The sequence below is a fragment of the Microtus oregoni genome, unplaced genomic scaffold, assembly GCF_018167655.1.
Source record: "Microtus oregoni isolate MIOR12 unplaced genomic scaffold, Mior012 000046F_ref0000063, whole genome shotgun sequence".
NCBI classification, from domain to species: Eukaryota; Metazoa; Chordata; class Mammalia; order Rodentia; family Cricetidae; genus Microtus; species Microtus oregoni.
Genome location: NW_024543220.1, coordinates 3,697,224 through 3,720,993, shown reverse-complemented (window position 1 = coordinate 3,720,993; position 23,770 = coordinate 3,697,224). Strand labels below are relative to the sequence as shown.

The following is a 23,770-nucleotide window of genomic DNA, read 5'->3' as shown; positions in this document are numbered from 1 at the left end:
CCAGAGAATCCCTTTGAGGCCCTTCCTGGCTTCCCAAGGCTGCCTGCACTCCTTAGTTTGGCTCTCAGCCAGCAGGGGCACCATCTGATCTTTGATTGTATTGTCACACCTCCTTTTGGATGCTGATCTTTCTGCCTCTCTCTATTTCAAAAACACTTTGGGTAATCTTAGGATACCTCCATGATCCAGGGTCGTTTTCTCATTGCACAGTTCTCTGTTTGATCACATCTGCAAATCCCCTTTCACCGGGTCTGTGGACATAGTCACATGTGGCACAAATTAGCAGGTTGTCATCTTTGGGGACATTCTTTCCTCTACTGCAGTCAGTATTGAATAACCATGCTGTAGTTATGTATGCCCATGAGGACCTTCTTTTCTTCTCTACCCCACATCCTCAGAGGGACTGGTGTATTTGAGCAAGGAGAATAGGGAGAAGCAAACTCCACTCTAGTCTTTATTATTGCTGGAAGCAGAATGGAGTTCTATGGGTCTGGTCTAGCAGCAGAGAACGTTGGTAATGGTAAGGGTCATTAAAACAAAACAGGACTAAACTTTTCTAACCTGAAAATCATGCTGTCTAAATTCCTGACCTGTCTGAGAGCTATAGGCTCATGGCTGGAGAGAGGCATTCTTCAATAGAGAATCGTAGGCAATGGTGTAGAGAAAGTTACTCTTCGTAATACCCCCTAGAATCTGGGTACTCTGATAAACCTGGAATGTGCTATTTTGGAGACAAAGGGGATTTCAAAGTTCTAATTGAACTGAACGTTTCTTCTTACAGAGTTGCAGGTTGTTGGGAGCTTGAAAGCTCCTGCGTTTCTCTATTTCCCCAGAAATACTGGGTATGTTTCTGTTATTTCGTTATTTGAGAAAAGAGGTAAGAGGAAGGAGGAGGGAGTGGGAGAAGAATGAGAAGCCTGGGCTAATGACTACCAGCCCGCTCAGGAAGGAAGAACAAGGAGACAGTATTTAAATCTATGCTGGCAGGAAATGCTGGGGCATATGGCTACTGAGGGGAAGGCGAACAGCCTGAATCTCTGTAGCTCAGAACCGAGCCTCCAAATGCTTCTCAGTGCATAAAGAGATGGCTTGCTTAGACTCTCAGGCTATAAACAGAAAATTTTTGTGGGTTTCTTGAGGACACCAACAGGATACAAGCCCAATATTGTCCCCTTATAGGAAAATCCTTTCTCCCCAACCTCATCCTGTCCTACTGCGACAGAGGGATACAATAGGGGAAGTTACCAACAGAAGCTAAAATAATATATGGTAATCATTAGACTCAAACCAACTTGCCTGTGGTTTTTATTATATGTGATATATCCGTATGTGAGCTTAAGAATTTCAAAATGACCTTATTAATGGTTACTATTACTATTAACACCATTCTATTAACAGTTCTTACATGAAAAGTGAAGTGAGATGAGGTTCTTAGGGGGAGCAAAGAGAGTTAAGTAGGACTAACCTGTATCTAGTGCAGAAATAGCAACGGACCCTTAAAGTGCCAGAGCAGGTACACCACGGCTGTTGGATGAAGGCAGTGCTTCTGTTCTTACCTCTGGGGCACAGATTATCCAGCCAAGAAAGGGCATGGGTAGAAATAGCTTGTTCAGGTGTCCTGAAAGTCCCTAACTAAAGCTTGAGTCTGCCTTGCTCAGTGCACTCTTTCATTACTGTCTACTTTAGAATATTAAACATTAGTTAAGCTCATTCCCCCAACTGTGTGTGAGATGTGTGCTTCCATGTGCCATAGTGTGCTCAGGTGAGAAGACAACTTGATCTGTTCCCGCTGTGAGGTTTCTAATGATAGATCTCAGAACCTTTGCCCACTGAAGCCATCTTGCTGTCCCCTACTTTTACTACAAAAATCATCTTATTTTAAAAATTAGGATGTATCTACTGATGCTTCATGGAATAAATGAAGGAGGGGAAGAAGGAGGGGAAAATGTCAGGAAGGAAGAACGGAAGTTAAAAAGGAAAGGAGAGATGAAGGGAAGAGGGATGTTAGGAGGATAAGAAGTGGGGGAAGCAGGAGGGGAAAGGACAGTTGAGACTGTGGGAAGACTGTCTGGTTTGTGACTAAGCAGGCAGGGAAGCTACTCTGGCCCTAGGTACCTTTCAGGATTGTGGTGCAGGAACCCTGCCATTACTCCATCAGAGAGGGTAACCAGCCCTCTTGGCCACCATTTAGCTCAGGACTCTTGTAATGTAGACTCTCTCTACCCCCAAATCTACCAATTAGTTTTCCTTGGGTATTGCAATTTTTATTTCTTTCCTGTCCTATGGCCTCTGTTCCCATCTCTCGTTGAGGGTGTGAGGTCTTCTTCTCAGCTCATGTTTGGTAGCTTTAACTCTTTTTGCTCCATGGTTGCATGTTTGGCAGGAATGATGTGCTTTCTGTGTAGTGTGGTTCTCAAAATTGACCATCTTGCTCTCTCTTCATAAATGACTTGCTTGATGCTGTAAATGTGTCCATCATGAATGGCGTACTTTAGGACAGCTGTCATGAATATTAAAATGCAAAGTCTATCTATCATCTATCTATCTATCTATCTATCTATCTATCTATCTATCTATCATCTATCTATCTAGTGATAATTATCAACTAGCTACCATTTGTGTATATTCAGGTAGGTCTTGATAAATAGTTATGAAATTAAAAATGCCTAAAAATATTTGAAGGATTTGATTTTCTTTTTAAAAAGAAATGCGAAAATTGGTGGAATCACTTGTGTCAACCTTAAAAGAAGTAGTAAATAAAGGTTGCCAAGGGAAAATTTTTGCTTTTATTTTATTTTTCAAAAGATTTATTTGGGTATGGCAGTACATGCCCTTAATCCAAGTACTTGGGAGGCAGAAGAAAGTAGATCTCCGTGAGTGCAAAGACCACTTGGTCTACATCACAAGTATCAGGTCGGCAAGGGCTGCACAGTGAGACCACATTTAAGAAAAGGGAAGGAAGGTATTTTAGTTTTAATTATGTATATGTATTTGGCTCTTTGTGGGTGTGTACACAGGAGTGCAGGTGCCCGTGGAATCCAGAAGAAGGCCTCAGATGCTCTAGAGCAGGAGTTACAGCTAGTTTTGGGCAGGCTGATGTGGATGTTGGCTAATGAACTCAGATCCTTTGTAAGAGAAGCAAATGCTCTTAGTAGTAGAGCCGTTTCCTCAAGAAAGTGGTTCTAAAGGAAACTGAAGCTATAACTATCATGAAAGACCCTGATAGACTACAACTTAATTAATTTGTTACAGCAGCCTTATCACAAACACACTTTTTCATGTACATTTCCAGTACACTTGCCCAGCCATTTAGCTTTGGACTGATACCACTCTTGCTACTAATCCACATGGTCAAGGATCATTATTACAAAAATGCCTAATAGCAGTCTCCTAACGTCATTTTTGCTTTTAAAACTACCCTACCTCAATACCTTTGACTATGTCTCTCTTTCTCTATGATGTACCTGTTCCCAGTGCAGAACCCTGCTATTTCCAAAAGAGAACCAATTTGTGAAGCCTCTCCTCCCTCTTCCTTCTTTCCCCTCTCTGTCATTTGTTTGTGTTCTAAATTCAGGTTGACACTTTGTTCTCAACACTGTTGATTTCTTCTCTATTGGTTTACTGTGACTTTTCGACCACTGTAAACCTTTATATTTCAGAATTGGATGGTGGTGGCGGCATAAGTTGGATGATCCTCAAAGGAGGCAATGCTATTGGCTAGATGTGACTTCCAGCCCAGGAGAGCATTTGAGTGGTAGAGCAGGGCAGCTGGTAAGAAGAAATAGAACAATGCAAACACAAGTCTTTCTTTCCTACCCATTTGATGGAAAGAGTTTGTAGTTTAGCAGAAAGGAAAACTTGAGGAGATATTAGTCAGAAGTAGGATTATCCCACAAACCAGGTTTGTAGTTCTTTGAATTTCTCACTTTTGACTAAAATAAAGGAGTTGCCATTGATAAAATTAGAGACCAGCATGGGGTTAGGTTTGTGTGAACACTTTGCCCACCTTTCTGTTTGAATGGTGATGTAGCTTCATCCACCCCAACTTTCAGAGCACTGTCTTCTCTGTTGCAGTTTCCAAGTCTTCCTCCACTCTAGCTCCCTACTGGTGCCTGGCGTCTGGTTTCAAGGAGACACTGATCTATTTGCAGCTCCTGGGGATCCAAAGTGCAGATGCAAATGGCATTTTCCTCAGGCGTGTTGGTAGCAATAGGATCAGTGTCTGATTTGCATCCTTAAAGCCTGTAGGTCCTTAGGAAAATACAATTTATTGGCAGTTTAATGGGGTTATTTTTCATCTCAGCCACAGAAGCCAATTTATAATAGTTCTTAGAACTCAAAGAGTCTTCAATTTCAAGGCAGAGAATAGTTGGAGAAGAAGTGATTAATTGAGCAATTATTTTGGTCCCAATAAAAGAGCTCATGATAAGTGGCTTTCAGGGAGGTAGAGAGTAATTAAAGGTCAGGAGATAGGTATGACAGACACAAATTTGGAAGACACTGGATTGAGGACACATGAGCACATGGAGTGGAAAAGACTCCTCAGAGAGAGAGAGATGTCAGAGAGACAGGAAAAGGGTCTGGACCTACATGAGGCATTTTAACCACCCTGCAGTTCTCTGTTTAATTTTAAACTTTCTTTTTATTTATTCATAATGTCTTTCACATCATGTCTCCTGGTCCCACCCATCTCCCTCCTCCATCCCCAAGAATAAAGCAACATGATATTTAAGAGAAAAAAAAGGAAAAAGAAAAAAAAAAGGGGAGAAAAGGAAAATCTCATCCTGGAAGCTGCAGTGTGACACAGTGAGTCACGCAGTGACCCCTTTATCTGTACATTAACAAACTGTCTCATTTTAGCTTATCCTCAAATCTGGTATCAGTGGCAAGGTGTAGCTCATCTTTCCTTATTGCTTCTCTGGCCCCTTTTGCTTCTCTTTATTCTCTAGCCCTTCATTTCACATGGTTTTATTCCAAATTCTAGTCCACTCGTCAAATGGATCCCTGTGCAGATGGATACACTAGGAAGGTATCTGGATATCTAATGATTTCACGCATATTTGGAACCATGAGAACCTTCCATTTTTAGCCCAACAATGAGCTCCCACCAACTTGAGCTCTTAGGAAATTTTCTGTGAAGTTAAATTTTGCCAACAAGGATGAGAAATTGAGAACTGTCGCTTAATAACCACTTTGAAAAGTTGATAAATAATAGCAAAACAGAACATCATGGAACTAGCAGGTTTCCTAACAGGTGAGAAGGTACATAAAATGAAAACAAAATAGCTTGTCATCCATAGGGTTTATATTGTAGTTCACAGATTCCCTTAAGTATGCCAGCATAGATGACCCAAAATCAAGATTTATGAAATATAAGATTACCCATGATAAAGCAATTTTAACTAACAGAGAGAAAGATTCTGAAATGAAAAAATAAGGTCTTACTTAATAGAAATCTGTAATGTTTTTCTTTCCCTTTTCACTGAGATTCCATTGGAGACAAAAATATTCCGTGATCATGAAAAGAACAGACTGGAAAGTGAGTTCTTGGCCTTGAAAGTGGACTAGCAGTGAAAGCATTGTGTGAATGGCGTCGAGTAGACGGTGTGTAGGATTCACTTGCTGAACTTGTCTGGGGGCTAAGGTGGCTGATCTGCATGCAGATGCCTGGAAGAACTTTGATATAGGGTTCCTAGCTGTGGATAGTGAAGAACTGTGCAAAATCAACAGCATGGCTAGGATCCTGAGTGCTGTAATAGTGATGCCATTGATTCCTTAAAAACCACCACTTGATCACCAAATGCAGAACTATCAATGGTACCATATGGATCACCACTGTACACAGAGCGTCAGTGATACTGTGTCAACCACCACTGTGCACAGAACATCAGTGAAAACATATCAAACACTGTAGTGATATTTTGTTTATGTTTTAACAAATAAAGCTTGCCTGAGAGCTAAACCACCAGAGGCCAGGGAATAGTAGCACACATGTTTAATTTCAGTGCTTGGGAAACAGAGGCAAAGGAATCTCTGTTAGTTCAGGGCTACACAAGATTGAATTTGTCTAAAAGAGAAACAGAGCTCACACAAAGGTGATTCCAGCATTTGGGATCCCATGCCTTTAATTTTAGCTCTAGGGATGTAGATGTGATATGTCTGGGAGGAGAGAGGAATATAAGGCAGAAGGAGACAAGATCTTAGTGTGGTCTGAGGTTTGGTGGAGACTGATGGAGTCTAGAGATGCAGTCTGAGGACAGGATTACCCTTTTGGTCTGAGCATTGGTAGAGGTGAAAGGTCTCTCTAGTGGCTAGCCTCTCTGCTTCTTTGATCTTCACCATTAACCCCTATATCTGACTCTGAGTCTTTTTTTTGTTTGTTTTTTGAGACAGGGTTTCTTTGTAGCTTTATTGTTAAGACCAACTAGAATTTGAGCTACAAACCACCACTGCACACAGAACATCAGTGAACCATATCAAACATCACTGTGCACAGAACACCAGTGAAACCATATCAAACACCACTGTCTACAGAACACCAGTGATACCATATCAAACACCACTGTCCACAGAACACCAGTGATACCATATCAAACACTACTGTCCACAGAAAATCAGTGATATTGATGTGGGATTCTCCTCTGTAGGCTATGAATATGTTTTATTGCCATTGGTTAATAAAGAAGCTGCTTTCAGCCAATGGCTTAACAGAATAGAGTCAGGCTAGAAAAGATATATTTATAGAGAGAGTAGGCAGAGTCAGAGAGATGCCATGTAGTCGCTGGAGGAGAAAGGACAGCTGGAACTTTGGCGGTAAACCGTGAGCCTCGTGGTAAAATATAAAATAATAGAAATGGGTTAATTTAAGATGTAAGGGCTAGCTAGAAATATGCTTAAGCTTTTAACCAAACAGTATTGCAAAGAATATAGTTTCTGTGTGATTATTTTGGGTCTGGGCGGCAGGGAACAAATGAATAGCCTCTGCCTACATAATACTATATCAAACATCACTGTGTACAGAACATCAGTGGTATCGTATCAAACACCATTGCACACAGAACACATTGGTGATACCATATCAGCCACTACTGCACACAGTATACTGGTGGTACCATATCAGACACCACTGTATAAAGAACATCAGTGAAACCATATCAACCCCCAATGTGCACACAGAACATTGGTAGTACAATATCAACCATTCTTCTCTAGATAATTGAATGTATTTCTGATGAGGAACTGTTTGTGTGTGTGTGTGTGTAAGTGTGCTGTGGGAAGTTCTTCTGTCTATGTGCTGCTTTTATTGGTTAATGAATAAAGAAGCTGTTTTTGGTCAATGGCTTAGCAGAATAGAGCTAGGCGGGGAAAACTAAACTGAATGCTGGGAGAAAGAAGGTGGAGTCACAAGAAGCCATGTAGCTCCGCCAGAGATAGAAACATTGGAACTTTACCTGGCAGGCTACAGCCACATGGTGATACACAGATTAATAGAAATGGGTTAGTTTAGGATATAAGAGCTAGCTAGCAATATGCTTAAACTATTGGCCAAACAGTATTGCAAATAATATAGTTTCTATGTGATTATTTCGTGTCTGAGCAGCTGGGAACAAACTAACAGCCTCCTCCCTACACAAGTGCAGACATATGAGTCAAAGCTCTCTTTAGTATACTTTAGATTTCACACCCATATATCTAAAATATGAGCCAGTCACAGGAATGATTAGGGGTGACAATGAGCTCCCAATCAGCCTTCATATTGAGGAGAGTGAACCACTGGGGAAATTACACTTCCTTACACAGGATGGCCTTTTGCTTTTCTTCAGGAATTAGCAACAAACAACCATCAGAAATAGAACAAATTAGACAGGTGAAAGAGAAAAAAATCAAGATAAATGTTAAAAATATGTGCTCCAGAAGAAATAAAGATTGAAGAGAAATACTTAGAACATACACTTATATCCTCAGAGAAAGCCGACAAGATATTATTTAAAACATTATTTGAACTTATTAATAAAATTCTTAAATATTTTAAGCAAACTTATTTAAAATAAAGAAGAAAAAAATAGATTTTAAAGCAAGATTCAAAATTAATATGTGCTGATAATAAATATACAAGGAATTTGGGATGATTTCCTTTTACATAAAGCAAAATTAATGATGAAAAGGGTAAGAGAAAAGATGAAAGACACACTCTTTAATCCAGAAAGCCATCAATCAGAGAAAAGCAGTTCAAGTGGTTGCACTGGATGAAGAGGAGAAAGAGGAATTACTTTGTGAAAGTAGAAGAAAAACTTCAGAGCTGAGAAAAATCATTGTCTGATTGATAGGTGCTAAACTGCTCTCATGAATTTTAGATTGGGATATTCACGGCTAGTGGGCCGTAACTTGCTATTCTTTCTCTCGACTTAAAATCCTGTGAACTTCTTTTTCTAAACAACAATGTCCATGTGACCCAGTTTTTCCTGAAATTCCAATATGTATGAGGAGGGTTAGACACAGGACAAGAAGCCAGAAGGTTCATTAGTCTTAAAAGACTTCCTGGGGACTCTCTACAGTTTTTTAACTGAACATTTTATTGAAGTATTAGCAAGACATGCTATCTCTAAGGTAGGTAAAAAATATAACCCAGACATCCAGTGCAAGAACTTTCAGCAATGATAAATATGAATGAGTGAAGTAATAGGGGCAGCGGGGCTGCATCCCCAGCACCCCGGCTGCCTGCTTGGCGGCTAGCTTATGCCCCGAAATAATTACACGGACACTGTATTCATTTAATCACTGCTTGGCCCTTCTGCCCTAGCCCTTACTGGCTAATTCTGATATCCCGATCAACCCATCTCTAATAATCGGTGAGCACCGGTCTTACCAGGAAGATTCTAGCCTAGTCCATCCTGGGTCGAGCTTCATGGCGTGTGTCTGCCTGGGAGCTGGGAGTATGGCATCTCCCTGAGGCGTCTGCTCCCGAGAGCAGAGCGGTGGAGTCTCTGCGCTCACTTCCTCTTCCTCCCAGCATTTTGTTCTGTTTACTCCTCCCACCTATCCTCTAACCAATAAAATGGGCCAGGGCAGTGCCTTTATTAGCCAATGACCTTCCTCCATCATTTCCCCTTTTTCGGTTTAAACAAAAAAAAAAGGCTTTAACATAGCAAAATTACATATAACAAAACAGTCATCAAGTAAAAGTTACAATAATCTTTATCATAACTAAGGAAAACTATAACTATAACTAACTATTCTTAACTCCATCAAAGACTCCAGAAAGATATATTACCTAAGTAAACAAGAACTAAGAAACTTCATACTCTAGAAATGACAAAGACATCTCGCTGCCTGGACAGTCACCCAAAGTTCTTTTGTACCGTTGGGGCATCCATCTTCAGCCTTCAGGCCCATGGTATCCAGCAGACATTTCCATAAAGCAGGAAAATTCAAAGTCAGTTCAGTCACTATCTGTTGTGTCCTGCAGAATGTCTCGCAGACTCTTTCATGAATCAGGAACCCCGAAAGATCATCTCACCTTAGGCAAGTTCAGTAGTCCTCTCTCTGCGGGTTCTCTGTGTCCAGTTTATGCAATAGTCCAGGCAAGAGCAGTTTCTTGCCCAAATGGCTATCAAACTCCATAACGAGCCTCTTCGATGCCCATCTTCCTCTTGAAGTACATTGGTGCTGCCAGGAGCAGAGTGTCTCATTGTCATGAAAAGTCCTCAGTTATTAAAACATTAAATGTCCTATTCTGTCATCTTTGAAAGACATGAAGAATGTCTATCTAAAATATATCTCTATATATCTAGAAAATCTAACTAACATGACTACAAGCTTTACTATTATCGATGATTATCCATTAACAACCTATATTTCTTAATTATACAGTACATATTTAAATGAACTACACAATCACAATACCTTAATCAAAATCAGAAACACTTATACATATAACAAAATTGACCTTAAATTTAAATCACTAAAACAAAATCTATATCAATGTAAATTATTCATATCTATATTATATCCCCCTTTAAATGTAAAAGAACATTTATAAACATTTTTTGGGAATATGGGCGCAGTTATTTCTCTCCAAACTGCTTCCTGCTGAATGGGGGCGTCGTTAATTAGGTCTTTCACGGTATAACCTGTGTGCTAGCTTTATCTCAGTTGGCAGTTGAGCGAAGCAATTTTCTGAAGGTGTTCACACCAACCCTTCAGGAGGGCGTGGTCCATCATACCAAATCGGAGTTGAAGAAATGAACAGCGTCTCATCCTCTGTGAAAACAAAATAAGAAACTCCTTTCCAAAGTATCATGTCCTTAGATCCAAATTTCAAATTCAAGGCATTTTCAAAATATCTATGTTGGATTAGTTCAGCAGCATTTATAAATAAATATCTTTTAGCATCTGTTGCTCCTTCCTCAGCATTTAAATAATTTAAAGAGAGCGTAATAGCATACAGTATCAAAATTCTCTGTGTATTTTCCATCTTTGTGCAGCTTTGTTTTAACCTCTATTTTGTTTATTTTTACTTTTAACTCTTTGCTTTTTGAGACAGGCTCTCTGTATCTTTGACCTGAAGTAACTCTGTAGACCAGGCTGTCTTTGAACTCTCAGAGATCCGCCTGTCTCTGCCTCCCAGGCATTTGGGATTAAAGGTGTACACTACTACACCTTGAACTCACAGAGATATGTTTGTCTCTGCCTTCTAGGCACTGGGATTAAAGGCGTGTGCTACCACACACAACAACTCTCTTCCTTTTTTTATGTTTTTTACTTTAAGAACTTAACTTTTAGTCTGTATATATTTTTGACACACTGTAAACCATTTAAAAATTTTCTTTGTCTTTGAATCTCTCTTTACTATATATCTCTCTTTTTCTGACCACATGAATCTTTAATTTACCAAGCGATATCAGTAGGATTAAAGGCGTGGTTTTGCCGGCTAGATCCAGTCCATTCCTTAGCTTTCCAGCCTCATGATGGATACACAGGCTGTAACCACGTTTACTGCAACAACTGTATGGCATTTCAAGGTCCCTGCCAGCAAGTGAGCTACAACAGACAACACTCAAGTCCTCTCTAGGTAGCCGGCCCTCCTGCCTCAAACAGTCAGAGTTTGCCCTGGCAGGATGGCCCAGAAAGCCGGCATTTTTAAACGGCGCAGCTTTTTTACTGCTATGGCTGAGAACCGAAAAGTATGTGTTCAGCTTTTCGTCAACACCGTTTAAGTGTTTCGTGGCAGGACCTCTTAAGAGCTGCAGGGTTTTGCAGCTGAAGCTGAGTCAGGAAGCCTCTCTTAGATGAGGCGCTTGCTTGCCTCTGGCAAGCAGAGTAGACCCGAGAAATTGCTGCTACCAAGAAACCAGGCACAATGCTTTCATTTTGTTCTAGAATTACTTCCCAAGCTGTCTCAGGCTTTATGTGGAAGCAGTTGTCCACGTGGGCGCCATATGAAGTAATAGGGGCAGCGGGGCTGCATCCCCAGCACCCCGGCTGCCTGCTTGGCGGCTAGCTTATGCCCCGAAATAATTACACGGACACTGTATTCATTTAATCACTGCTTGGCCCTTCTGCCCTAGCCCTTACTGGCTAATTCTGATATCCCGATCAACCCATCTCTAATAATCGGTGAGCACTGGGAGTATGGCATCTCCCTGAGGCGTCTGCTCCCGAGAGCAGAGCGGTGGAGTCTCTGCGCTCACTTCCTCTTCCTCCCAGCATTTTGTTCTGTTTACTCCTCCCACCTATCCTCTAACCAATAAAATGGGCCAGGGCAGTGCCTTTATTAGCCAATGACCTTCCTCCATCAAATGAGGGTTATGTCTCATGTGTTGACACAGGAATGGGAAATGATGGGCATGGAGAAAGTTCCTGGATGCTAGTAATGAGTAAATGGTGAGAATGTGAGAGAATAATTGGATTTGACATTTACATATTGAAATACCATTGACTTGAAAGTGTACACATCTAATGTATAAATCTTGATGAATTTAAAGATAAATATAATCTGTAAAATAATTAACATATACTTTGCCACAATTAGAACCATCTTCTCTGTAAACTTCTCAGTTCCCTCTGTTCTGGTGATTACACATATTTAATACTCACCCCTTTAACAAACTTTTGAACATACATCTAAGTAACATGTACCGTTACACTGAAATAAACCACTTGATTTATTTTTATTTTTCTAGAGTTGAGTCCTTCTGCCTTTTGACTGGTGGCCTTCAAATCTCTCTACTTAGCCTCTCAATGTTTCCATTTTGGCTTCCATCAGTTTGACCATTTTGCAATTTGTGATAGAAGTGGACTCATGTAATATTTATTTTTCTTTGTTTTTTAATTGAAAATAGATTTTCTCTCTCTCTCTCTCTCTCTCTCTCTCTCTCTCTCACACACACACACACACACACACACACACACACACACATATATATATATATATATATATATATATATATATATATATATCCAGATTATGCTTTTCCTGCCCTCTACTCCTCCCAGTTCCTCCACATCTGCACTTTATGCCGGATGACCCTTTTTTTGTCCCTCATTAAAAAACAAGCACACTTATAAGGGATAATAATTAAACAACATATAATAAGATAAAACAAAGACTAACACATCAGACTTGGACAAAACAAGCAAAAAGAAGAGCCCAAGAGAAAGGCACAAGAAACAGAGACTCATTTGTTTGTAAACTCAGGAATCCCCAGAAACCACTTAGCTGAAGTTATAATATGCATACAAAAAAAGTACAGATTTTAAAAAAAAAGAAGAAAAATATTTAAATAAAATAAAAATAAACCAAAATATTAAAAAATGATAAGATAAAATGAGAGGTAAAGAAAAGCCCTGATACAGCACTGCAAGACAAGGAATCTCTCAAGATTCCATTGAATTAATTTTCTGTTGGCCATCTGCTGCTAGGCATGTAGCCTGCCCTTAACAGTAGTTTGTTTCTGAGTGAGACTCTCTTGGGAGGAATTAAATTTTTGTTTGCAAGTGATTATCAATTAGAGATGGCTTCTGGGTTAGTATTGTGTCTATTTCTCCTTTCAACTATAGGACCCCAACCGGTGCAAACTTGTGCAGGCCCTGTGTGTGCCACTTCAGTCACTGTGAGTTCTTTATGTGCATTGATCATGTTGACATAGCAGGCCTTGTTTTTTGGTGTCCTTCACCACATCTGTCTCCTTACACTTTTTCTGACTCCTCTTCTGTTGGTTTCCCTAAGCCGTGATGTGAAGGGTTTGATGGAGATATCACATTTAGGCTTGAGTGTTCCAATGTCTTTCTTACTCTCTGCATAATGTCTGGTTGAAGGTGTTTGTATTTGTCCCATCTGCTGCAGGAGGAAGCTTCTTTGATAATGGCTGAGTTAGTTGCTGATCTATGAAGACAGAAGAATGTCATTAAAAGTCCCCCCCCTTTTTTGGAATAGCAATGTCTACTTTTACCTTAGGTCCCCGGGCTATCTAATCTCAAGTTCTTAGTCACTCAAACATTGTTGGGTATGGGTTCCATTCTGTGGAGTGAGCCTTAAGTCAAATCAGATATGGCTTGTTGCCACCATCACATTGTCTTGCAGGCAGGACACCACTGTGGATGACAGAGTTTATGACTGGCTTGTTGCTTATGTTTCTCTTGGATAGATCCTGGTGGATAATCGTTTTGATATGTTCTTGGATTTGGTTTACAAGCATATTATTGAGAATTTTGCATCTCTGTTCATAAGGGGAATTGGTCTGTAATTCTCTTTTTTGGTTGGGTCTTCATATGGTTTGGCCATCAGGGTGACTGTCCTCATCTAATATTCCTTCTGTTCTGTTTTGTGGAATAACTTGCAGAGAACCGGCTTTAACTCTTTTTTGAAAGTTGATAGAATTCGGTGTTAAAACCATCTGGCCCTGGGCTTTTCTGGTTGAAAGACTTTTAATTATACTATTTCGCTTGGGGTTATAGGTCTCTTTAAATTTCTTATCTGGTCTTCATTTAACTTTGGTAAGTGGTACCTGTAAATAAAATTATTCATTTATTTTAGATTTTCCAACTTGATGGAGTACAGGTTTTCAAAATATATTTTTATGATTTTCTGGGTTTTCTAGTTTTATTAATCTGAATATTAATCAGTATGTGAGAGTCAGCATGTGATTTAAGCTGCAGTAGTGTTTCTTTTACAAACTTGGGTGCCCTTGCATTTGGTACATAAATGTTGAGAGTGGAAATGTGTTCCTAGTGGATTTTCCTTTGATGAGTATGGGCTGTCTTTCCTCATCTCTTCTGATTTGCTTTGGTTTAAAGTCAATTTTGTCAGAAATTAAAATGGCTATACCAGCTGGCTTCTTAGGTCCGTTTGCTAGAAATGTCTTTTACTCCATGTGATGGCTATTCCTGATGTTAAGGTGTGTTCATGGATGCAGCAGATGGATGGATTTTGTTTTCACAGACATTCTGTTGGACTGTGTCTTTTTTTTTTATGAAAGAAGTTTTCTTTCATATGTTTTTTTCTTTTCTGTATTCCTGATCTTTTTTCGACATTTAAATATTTTTTATTGCTTTTATTGAACTATATATTTCTCTCTGCTCCCCTCCCTTCTGCCCTCTCCCATGCTCCCAATTTACTCAGGAGATCCTGTATTTTTCTACTTCCCATGTAGATTAAATCCATAAATGTCTCTCTTAGGGTCCTCATTGTTGTATAGGTTCTCTGAGATTGTGAATTGTCAGCTGGTTTTTCTTTGCTTTATGTCTAAAGAGTCATTTATGAGTGAGTATATATTATATTTGTCTTTCTGGGTCTGGGTTACCTCACTCAATATGATGTTTTCTAGAGCCATCCATTTGCCTACAAATTTCAAGATGCCATTATTTTTTTCCACTGTGTAGTACTCCACTGTGTAAATGTACCACCTCTTCTTTATCCATTTTCAGTCGAGGAACATTTAGGTTGTTTCTAGATTCTAGCCAGGACAAATAATGCTGCTATGAACATAGTTGAGCACTTGTCCTTGTGGTATGATTGAACACCCTTTGAGTATATACCCAAAAGTGGTATTGCTGGGTCTTAAGGTAGGTTGTTTCCTAATTTTCTGAGAAAGCGCCATACTGATTTCCAAAGCAGTAGTACTAGTTTGCATTCCCATAAGCAATGGAGGAGTGTTCTCTTTACCTGACATCCTCCCCAGCATAAGCTGTCATCAATGTTTTTGATCTTGGCCATTCTTACAGGTATAAGATGGAATCTCAGTGTTGTTTTGATTTGCATTTCTCTGATTGCTAAGAATGTTGAACATTTCCTTAAATGTCTTTCAGCCATTTTAGATTCATCTGTTGAGAGTTCTTTGTTTAGGTCTGTAACCCATTTTTTTATTGGATTATTTCTTCTTTTGATGATCAATTTCTTGAGTTCTTTGTATATTTTGTAGATAACCCTCAGTCTGATGTGTGATTGGTGAAAATCTTTTCCTATTCTTTAGACTGCTATTTTATCTTGTTGACTATGTTGTTTGCTTTCAGAAGCTTCTCAGGTTCAGGAGGTCTCCTTTATGATTTGTTGCTCTCATTGTCTGTCCTACTGGGGTTATATATTTAGGAAGTGGTTTTCTGTGTCAATGTGTTCAAGTGTACTTCCCACTTACTCTTCTATGCGGTTCAGTGTGGTTGGTTTTAAGTTGAGGTCTTTGATTCATTTGGACCAAGTTTTGTGCATGGCAATAGATATGCAACTATTTTCATTCTTCTACATGTTGATCCCGAGTTATGCTAGTATCATTTTTTGAATATACTTTTTTCCATTTGATATTTTTTGCTTCTTTGTCAAAAATAAGTTGTTTGTAGGTGTGTGGATTAATATCTGGGTCTTCAATTTGGTTCCATTGGACCCCCTGTCTGTTTTTATGTCAATACCAGTTTTTTTTTCAGTACTGTAGCTCTATAATAGAGTTTGAAGCCAGGGATTGTGATGCCTTAAGAAGTTCCTTTATTATACAGAATTGTTTTGGCTATCCTGGATTCTTTGCTTTTCCATATGAAATTGAGTACTGTTCTGTAGTAAGAGGCTGCTTGTTTATTTCCCGGCCTCCCAGACTCCCAAAATAACCACACAGAAACTGTATTAATTAAATCACTGTTTGGTTTGTTAACTCTAACTTTTTATTGGATAGCTTTTACATCTTAATTTAACCCATTCCATTATTTTATATTTTACCATGAGGTTCGTGGCTTAACAGCAAGGTTCCAAGATGTCTGTTTCCATGGCTTCTCCCTGACTCTGCCTCCTTTCTTCCAGTATTCAGTTTAGTTTTCCCTGCCTAGCTCTACTCTACCCTATTTAGGGTCAAAAGAGAAGCCAGAAAATATCTTTAAACAAATGTAAACAAGCCCACAACAAAAGAGAGGAAGGGGACCTATTCATGAAAATGATGAAGCAAAATGATCTCTACTTGTGAATGGCATGGATGGACCCCTAAATGTGTCACGACATGTGCTAGAACTAATAAGCAAATTTAACATACAAAAATCAGTAGTGTCTGTTTACTTCAATAATAAACTACTTGAAAAAATTAAAAAATAGACTTAACTACAACAGGATCAAAAATAATAAAATACTTAAACAAAGAACTGGAAATTTTGTGTACTGAAACTATGAAAATGTATTTGTTTCTATCTTGGAGTTAGTCTTCCTTGATCCAGGATTGTGATATGTGACACATGAGTGATGACTCTCAGGCATCTCCTGCTGGCTCTGATCCTCTGTGTCCAGCTTCCCATGGCTGCATTAGATGCTCTGTGCCCAGATCCCTATGGCTGCATAAAATGTTGCTCTGTCTGCCTGAGAATGATGCCCTCAGAAAAGGCTTTGTAAAGAATGTCTGCAAATTTTCTCAGCATCCAGCATATTATTCAAAATCTGTTTCATTAAGATACAAGGAAGTGTGCCATTATTTTGAATACCAAATATGCTATTTCTTTAAACAACAAAATTCTCAGTGGGACTCAAATGACCATCAACAGTGTTTATTCAGCATTCATTTGGAAAGCTCATTTCCTTCCTGGAAGTCCAAAAAGAGTCAATGAAAAAAGTTTCCCCAACCTGATGGCTGTTAAGGATGGTGCCTGTCAGGAACATTGGCTGACACAGCTCAGGGTTCAGCTGTTTGGGGATGCTTATGTTTATGGATTATCCTATAGATTGGTTCAGGAGATGGAGAGGGAATTTCGTATTTTTCCTTAAAGGATGGCCTATATTCTGCGGTGTTTTCCATTCCAAGTCATGAACCTGACCTACAGGACCAGCCATGAATAAAGTCATCCAAAACATCTATGCTCACTGAAGAGTCCTGGGGCTGCTCTTATCTTTGATTTGTTTTGTGTTTATCTCCTTTTAGAAGCCCATAAATAATGAAGTTCATAAAATGAGGCTTGTAGAAATAGCCACTTCATTGCCCTGAAAGGAAAAAGCAGTGTCTTTATTTCACGTAGCTCTTTGTACATAGAAATAGACAGTGGGATATTTTTTTTTTCTGCTGAATTTGTCTTGGGTCAATGTCTGGTGATTGGTGACTCAGCATCATTTGTTGCTCCTGATAAGCAACAACCAAAATGGCTAATTCATGTCAACCACTTACCATGAACACAATATCTTAGTTTCTGTTATAAACTTTCCTATGATATCTTTATTATTAACTCTATAATTTTATACTTAACGGAACTAAATTTGAGAATGACAATTAGTACTTGCTAAAGTGAGCAGATAGTAACTTTAACACTTCTAACTTGAACTTGACTACTTTATCAATATTCTTACTAATTCTTTTTCTTGTAAACTCCATACTCTTCATTTTTATTGCTATTTTGTTGTTGCATTTTTATCATTCAATTTCTTTAGTAGACAATTCAATTTCTTCTTATTCTCATCTCTGCATGACTATCTAAATGCAGCACCACCTTTATTTTAGGACCAAGTAAGGTATTTATTTTAGCTAATAACCAGCTGATGTATGAGGATATAATTTTATTATGTTTATAGAAACAAAAGAGACAGATAGCTAAAACTCACACTAATAGTGTTAGTGAATTAGAAACATCATATTTGGTATCCAGAAGACAGAAGTCTCAACCAGGTTTTAGATGTACATGCAGCCACACATAAACAGATTCTTTTCTAGTTGGAAACTTCAGTGTACACTCTTCAGTATGAAAAACTTTTACCTCAAGTTTTAAAAAAGCAGGAAAACAACAAAACAGCTCCCTTAAGCCAATTTACAAAAGCAAGCATACAGAAGTGAGATATCAGAAAGTTCAAAGGGGAGAGACTCCACTGCATTCGGTGCCACCCAATATGGCAAGAAGCTTCCCTGGAAGGCTGAAAACAGTATTGATCCACAGGGATACCCATGAGTGTTTAAAGGCCATTTGACTACATGGCCACTTAGCTTCATGTAATCAACTCTAATGAAACTCAGTAGGTCACACTCACAAGACATGGAAGTAGGAAGGGGGGCTTATTGAGAAGAAGGATTTCAGTGAAAAGAGAGGGGGAATAAGAGAAGTTAATGGGGGTGAGAATGACTATAATTCATTATGTACATATAGGAAGCAATTAAAGAATTAAAATAGAAATAGAAAAAGAGAGGAATGTTTGGTGAGAAGATTGATGGAAATGCTTCTCTACCTATACTTGGCCTACATCCTGATAAGTTCACCATAAAGCAAAAATATTGTAATATATGCCTCCATAACCCTCAAAAGGTTGAAAAATTGTTGTCAGAGCCACTCTACATTGGTTCCCACCTGTTAGTCTCTAGGTACAGTTTGTCCTTCTCCTTGGGAACCTGATATCCCTCTGCATTTGGCAAGCAGGTCCTAACATATACACAGGTGCAATGGTCTCTTTAAGAGACATGATCCCCTCACTCCTGATCTCTGTCTTCCCACTGAGGCAAGTCTGCCTCCCTCCCCACTTCTCTTTCTTGTCTCCCCGTCCCTCCCCCTCTGTCTCTCTGTCTCTGTGTCTCTCTCTTCCCTCCCTCCCCTCCTCTCTTCTCAATAAACTCCACACCCATACTATGTCTACATGGCATATTCTGTCACTAGCCACAGTTTGGCCCCAACTCACTATGGGACGCTGCAAAGGTCTTTCTCCCACTGTATCATAGCGCCACCCTTGTCTGTAGTCCAGAGCACTCCATTAAAAGTGGAAAAGAGAAATTAATTTTACAACTTCCAAGTAGAGCACCACATGTGTATTGACTGGCAAACTAAAGTCTTCACAGACAGGTTAGTGAAAAATGTGTTGCTGGGTGCTGTTTTGACTGTGGACGCCAAACTTCATATGTTCAAATAATGTCCCAAGTGCAGCAGGCAACTAGGGTGGTGGCTTGGTTGTAAGGAACAAGCATGTAAGCATGAGGACATGAGGATGTATGTAAAAAGACGAATGTGATCGCACACAGCTATAATGTTACATCTCTCTGGACTTGAGACCCTGAGTCAAATATTTCTGTTCATCATAAATCTCAATATTAGTCACATTCTGCGACAGCATCATAGAAAAGACCATGGCCTTGGGATTTAACAGTACATGTCATCTTTTCCTGAGAAACACGTAATTCAAGCTAGCACACTGAGAGCACACCAAGAAGCACTACTGCATCTGGAATACTAATTTCTGAATAGACAAGAAAAACATCCTTGCCGTTCTGATTTCTAAAATGGACTGAAGTTCAAACAATGACAGAAAGGCATAATGCAGTACAAATGCATCATGCGTCTCACAGACTCCATCTGATAAAGAAGTCATCTGCCGATATCTTTGCCACACTACTCCAGAATTTTGCACAGAAATATAAATACACTCCAAATATGTGTTCTGTGAAAGCAGAAATGCAAACGGAGTAACACAAGTCTCATTTTTTTGTACTTAAGAATACAATAGAACTCTTTCAATCTATATACATGCAACTATTTCCTTTAAAAATGCAAACTTAGGGTTTGCTGCTTGGCCTGATGACCTGAGTTTAATTCCCAGGACCTACTTGGTAGAAGGAGAGAATTAAGTCCTTCAAGTTGTCTTTTAACTTGCACATGCATGTCAGGGCATACTCACACACAGATAGCAAATAAATACAAAATTGAATTCCACAGTAATATTGTAGTTTGAATATGCAGGCTTTCTTATTAAGAGCAAGACTTCAGTAAGATTCTTCTTGTGTGTACTTCAAGTTTCCACAAATTCATAAAGCCACATATCTAGAAAAAATGTTAGATGATGGTTTTTAGTTGAGGGATGCTCTTTGTATTGTCATCTTTGAGAGCTCTTTCTAAATTATTTAGCTTGAACTTTGGGGGTTGGACACAAATGCGTTTACAGATGTTAGAAAAGTCCCACATGGTTGAAAGATCATGATGAAGAGGGTGAGAGGGGAGTGATTTAGAAGTTTCTGCTTTGGTAGCAACTCTGACTGCACATAGGAATCACCCTGAGTACTTAGAAAAACTTCTAGGTTAGAACACCAGATATTCTTAATTGATTGTCATGAAACACAAAGCCAGATTAGGTGTTTTTAAGTTAGCCTTAGGAATTCCAAAGTGTAGGGGGTGTTAAGAGTCACTGTACTTACATAGAGGAAAGGGAAGTAGGCAGAGAGGGTTAAAGACAAAAATAAGTTAAACATCACTAAGCACTAGAGAGAGTAATGATTTTCAGTCCCATACAGAGACTTTACAACTGAAGGGATCCCGTTGAATATGATGAAGAAAGCTGGAGAAGAAGGAAAGATCTAAGAAAAGACAGTGAGGGGCTGATTGTCTATGTTGTGTGGACTCCTTGGGAGCTGATATCAGAATCTATTTTGTAAATACAGATGGATTTGGGACTGAAGCTGTTTCCAGGCTCTTCTTAATCCAGGGTTGTTCTGAATTAGTAAAATTGAATGGCCAGCTGGATAGGAAGGCAGAACAATTTTAAGCACAACACTCCAGAAAAAACTGGCATTGACGACGTTGGACATGTACACAAACAGAACTGCCGCATTTGAGATATAGAGAATGAGAAAGCAGCTGGTTTCCTTGATGGCCCGCATGTGAGACTCCCTGCTGGGGTCTCTGGAGCCAGTGGCACTATATCTCATATGCAGGGTATGTCTCCTGAGAGAGAAAATCAGCAGAGTGGTTGCTGCAGTGGACATGATTAGAGGAGGAACGATTCCCAAACTTAATAAAGAAGCCACATTGACCACATTAGTCTCAATCATGTACACTGTGAAGTTGAAGATGTTGGAACTTTGCGAATTGTTGTTATACACAATGTAGGTGTCCTTGCAGAAGAACACGCTGAAGCTGAGTGAAATAAACACAGAGAGCCACAGAAGCCAGGGCATCAATCCAGAAATTCTCCACTTTAGTTTAAGGAATAGGCGGTAAGAAAAATTGGCAATCTTTACAAAGTGGAAGAAGCTAAGCAAAGCGGTGAACCAGAGATCGCAATAATTTAAGAATACAAAACTTACTTTGGAGAAACAATAGGAAACACTGTCGTAAAAAGAATCTTTGAATATGAAGAACGTCGTTTCTACCAAGATGATGCTTTGGAAGCCTATTCTGAATATACTCAGGAGAAGTAGAATTCTAGTATTTATGGAAACTGCCTTTTTCTGAACCCATGGGACCACATTCACAGCCATGATGATCCCATTTGCAATGATACCAACGAGGCACTCTGTGGCTACAACTGTCAAAATTAAGATGGCAAATGGTGGCACCTCGTATGTCCAGTAGTCGCTGGATTGAGCCATCCTGGGTGGTTCCCCTTTGGAGCCTGGAGGAAAATGTGTCCCTGACATTCAACAAGCAGGTCCTTGCCAACTCCCATGATTTATGTCATAGGAGGAAGAAGCTCATGTACCATTCTCAAACACACTTCATTTGTTTATCCACGAATTCTTATCTGTAAATATGGAGATGCAAATGATGGAATTATTTGGTTTCAAGTGCTTTCCCTAGATTTGGACATGTGTATATCCATTTGATCAAGCCTTCCAGGGAAGCACTTGTATGGTTTCAATATTATAAACCACTAACATGGTTTTGGGAAGCAAGCTTTTGACATCTTCAGCTTAAGTACTTAATATAGTAAACCAAGTTACTATTTAATGAGTTTTCAATTGTGAACTCATGGAATTCAGAAATTAAATATCTCTATGTGAATATACATAGATCAGTTTGAAGTGTCTGAATTTATTAAATATGTATATAAGTACATATACATTCATACTATTTTAAATAGACTTCTTATTTTGTGCTAGATAATGTCCAAACAATACACATGTACACACACACACACACACACACACACACACACACACACACACTACTTACACATTGCACATTTCTATTATATCCACTTTTTAGACAAGAAAATTGAGTCATGCAGATACCTGTCCAAAGCGCACAGCTGAAGAGTATGGGATTTGGTATTCAAATAGAAGTCATTTAACTCCAGAGCCCATTCCCCATATTCCCTTTTTTTCTTTCTTTTCTTCTTCTTCTTCTTCTTCTTCTTCTTCTTCTTCTTCTTCTTCTTCTTCTTCTTCTTCGTCTTAAGTTTTGACTGGGCAGTGGTGGTGCACACCTTTAATCCCAGTACTTGGGAGGCACAGACAGGCAGATCTCTGAGTTTGAGGGTAACCTGGTCTACAGAGTGATTTCCAGGACAGGCTCCGAAGCTACAGAGCAAACCTGTCTCAAAAAAGTTTTGATAATTTCATATAGAATATATAAATATATATATATTTATAGTTTCTACTCCCTCTCCAACTTCTCCCTTGTGTTCCTCTACACCCTCTTAAATTTGTGACCTCTTCTTTATCAGAGACCACACACACACACACACACACACACACACACACACACACTACCAAGTTCATTTAGTAATGTTCTTATGTACTTGTGCTTAGTGCTCACCAGTTAGGATTGATTAACCTGGATAACTTACCAGTGGGTCATCCCTATAGAATTCAGCTCTCCAGTTCTTCTCTCAGAAACCATTAATTGTTTATAAATTTCATCTTCCATACGGTCATGTTAACTTGTGTCATCATACAGTTCTTCTCCCTCTCCTTCTTCTCCTTCTTCTCCTCTTCCTCCTCTTCCTCTTCTTCTTCCTCTTCTTTCTCCTCCTCCTCCTCCTCCTCCTCCTCCTCCTCCTCCTCCTCCTCCTCCTCCTCCTTTTCTTCCTCTTCCTCTTCTTCTTCCTTCTTCTCTTCTCCTTTTTGATATTTTGAGGCTGGATTTTGACATGTAGCCCAGGCTGCTGTAGAATTTACTCTGTACACCAGGCTAACCCTGAACTCAGATCTGCCTGCCTCTGCCTTCCTAGTGTGGGTATTAAAGGTGTGCACCACCATGCCTGGCTTCATTATGCTATTCAAGTTCAGACAGCTATGCTGAGGTTTCATGGGTGCAGCTTTCCCACAAGGCACTATCTTCCAGCACATAATCACCTGGATCCTCTGACTCAGTCTCTCAGCCCCTGGGATGAACCCTGATCCATAGGTATTGGGCTTATGCTATAGATGTATTAGTTGGGAAGCACACCCACCATAGTACATTCATTCTCACTGTGCAGATTCTTCTCTGTGTGCCAGACATTAGGTGGATATGTGACCCAACTGTGTCATTTTCCTGGTAGTCTTTTATGATATCCTTAAAAGGAGTAATTAGACAAAGACACATTTGCATTCATGAGTTCATTAAAATCTTGATAGCTGCCCCCCCC

General features: G+C 39.4%; 1 protein-coding gene across 1 annotated transcript; it reads right to left on the bottom strand.

The window, feature by feature from the left end:
• Positions 1-20,834: 20,834 nt before the first annotated feature.
• Positions 20,835-21,788, bottom strand: LOC121435194 (taste receptor type 2 member 39-like). Its single transcript, XM_041634286.1, has one exon. The coding sequence runs from the start codon at positions 21,786-21,788 to the stop codon at positions 20,835-20,837; it is 954 nt and encodes a 317-aa protein (XP_041490220.1).
• Positions 21,789-23,770: the final 1,982 nt, after the last annotated feature.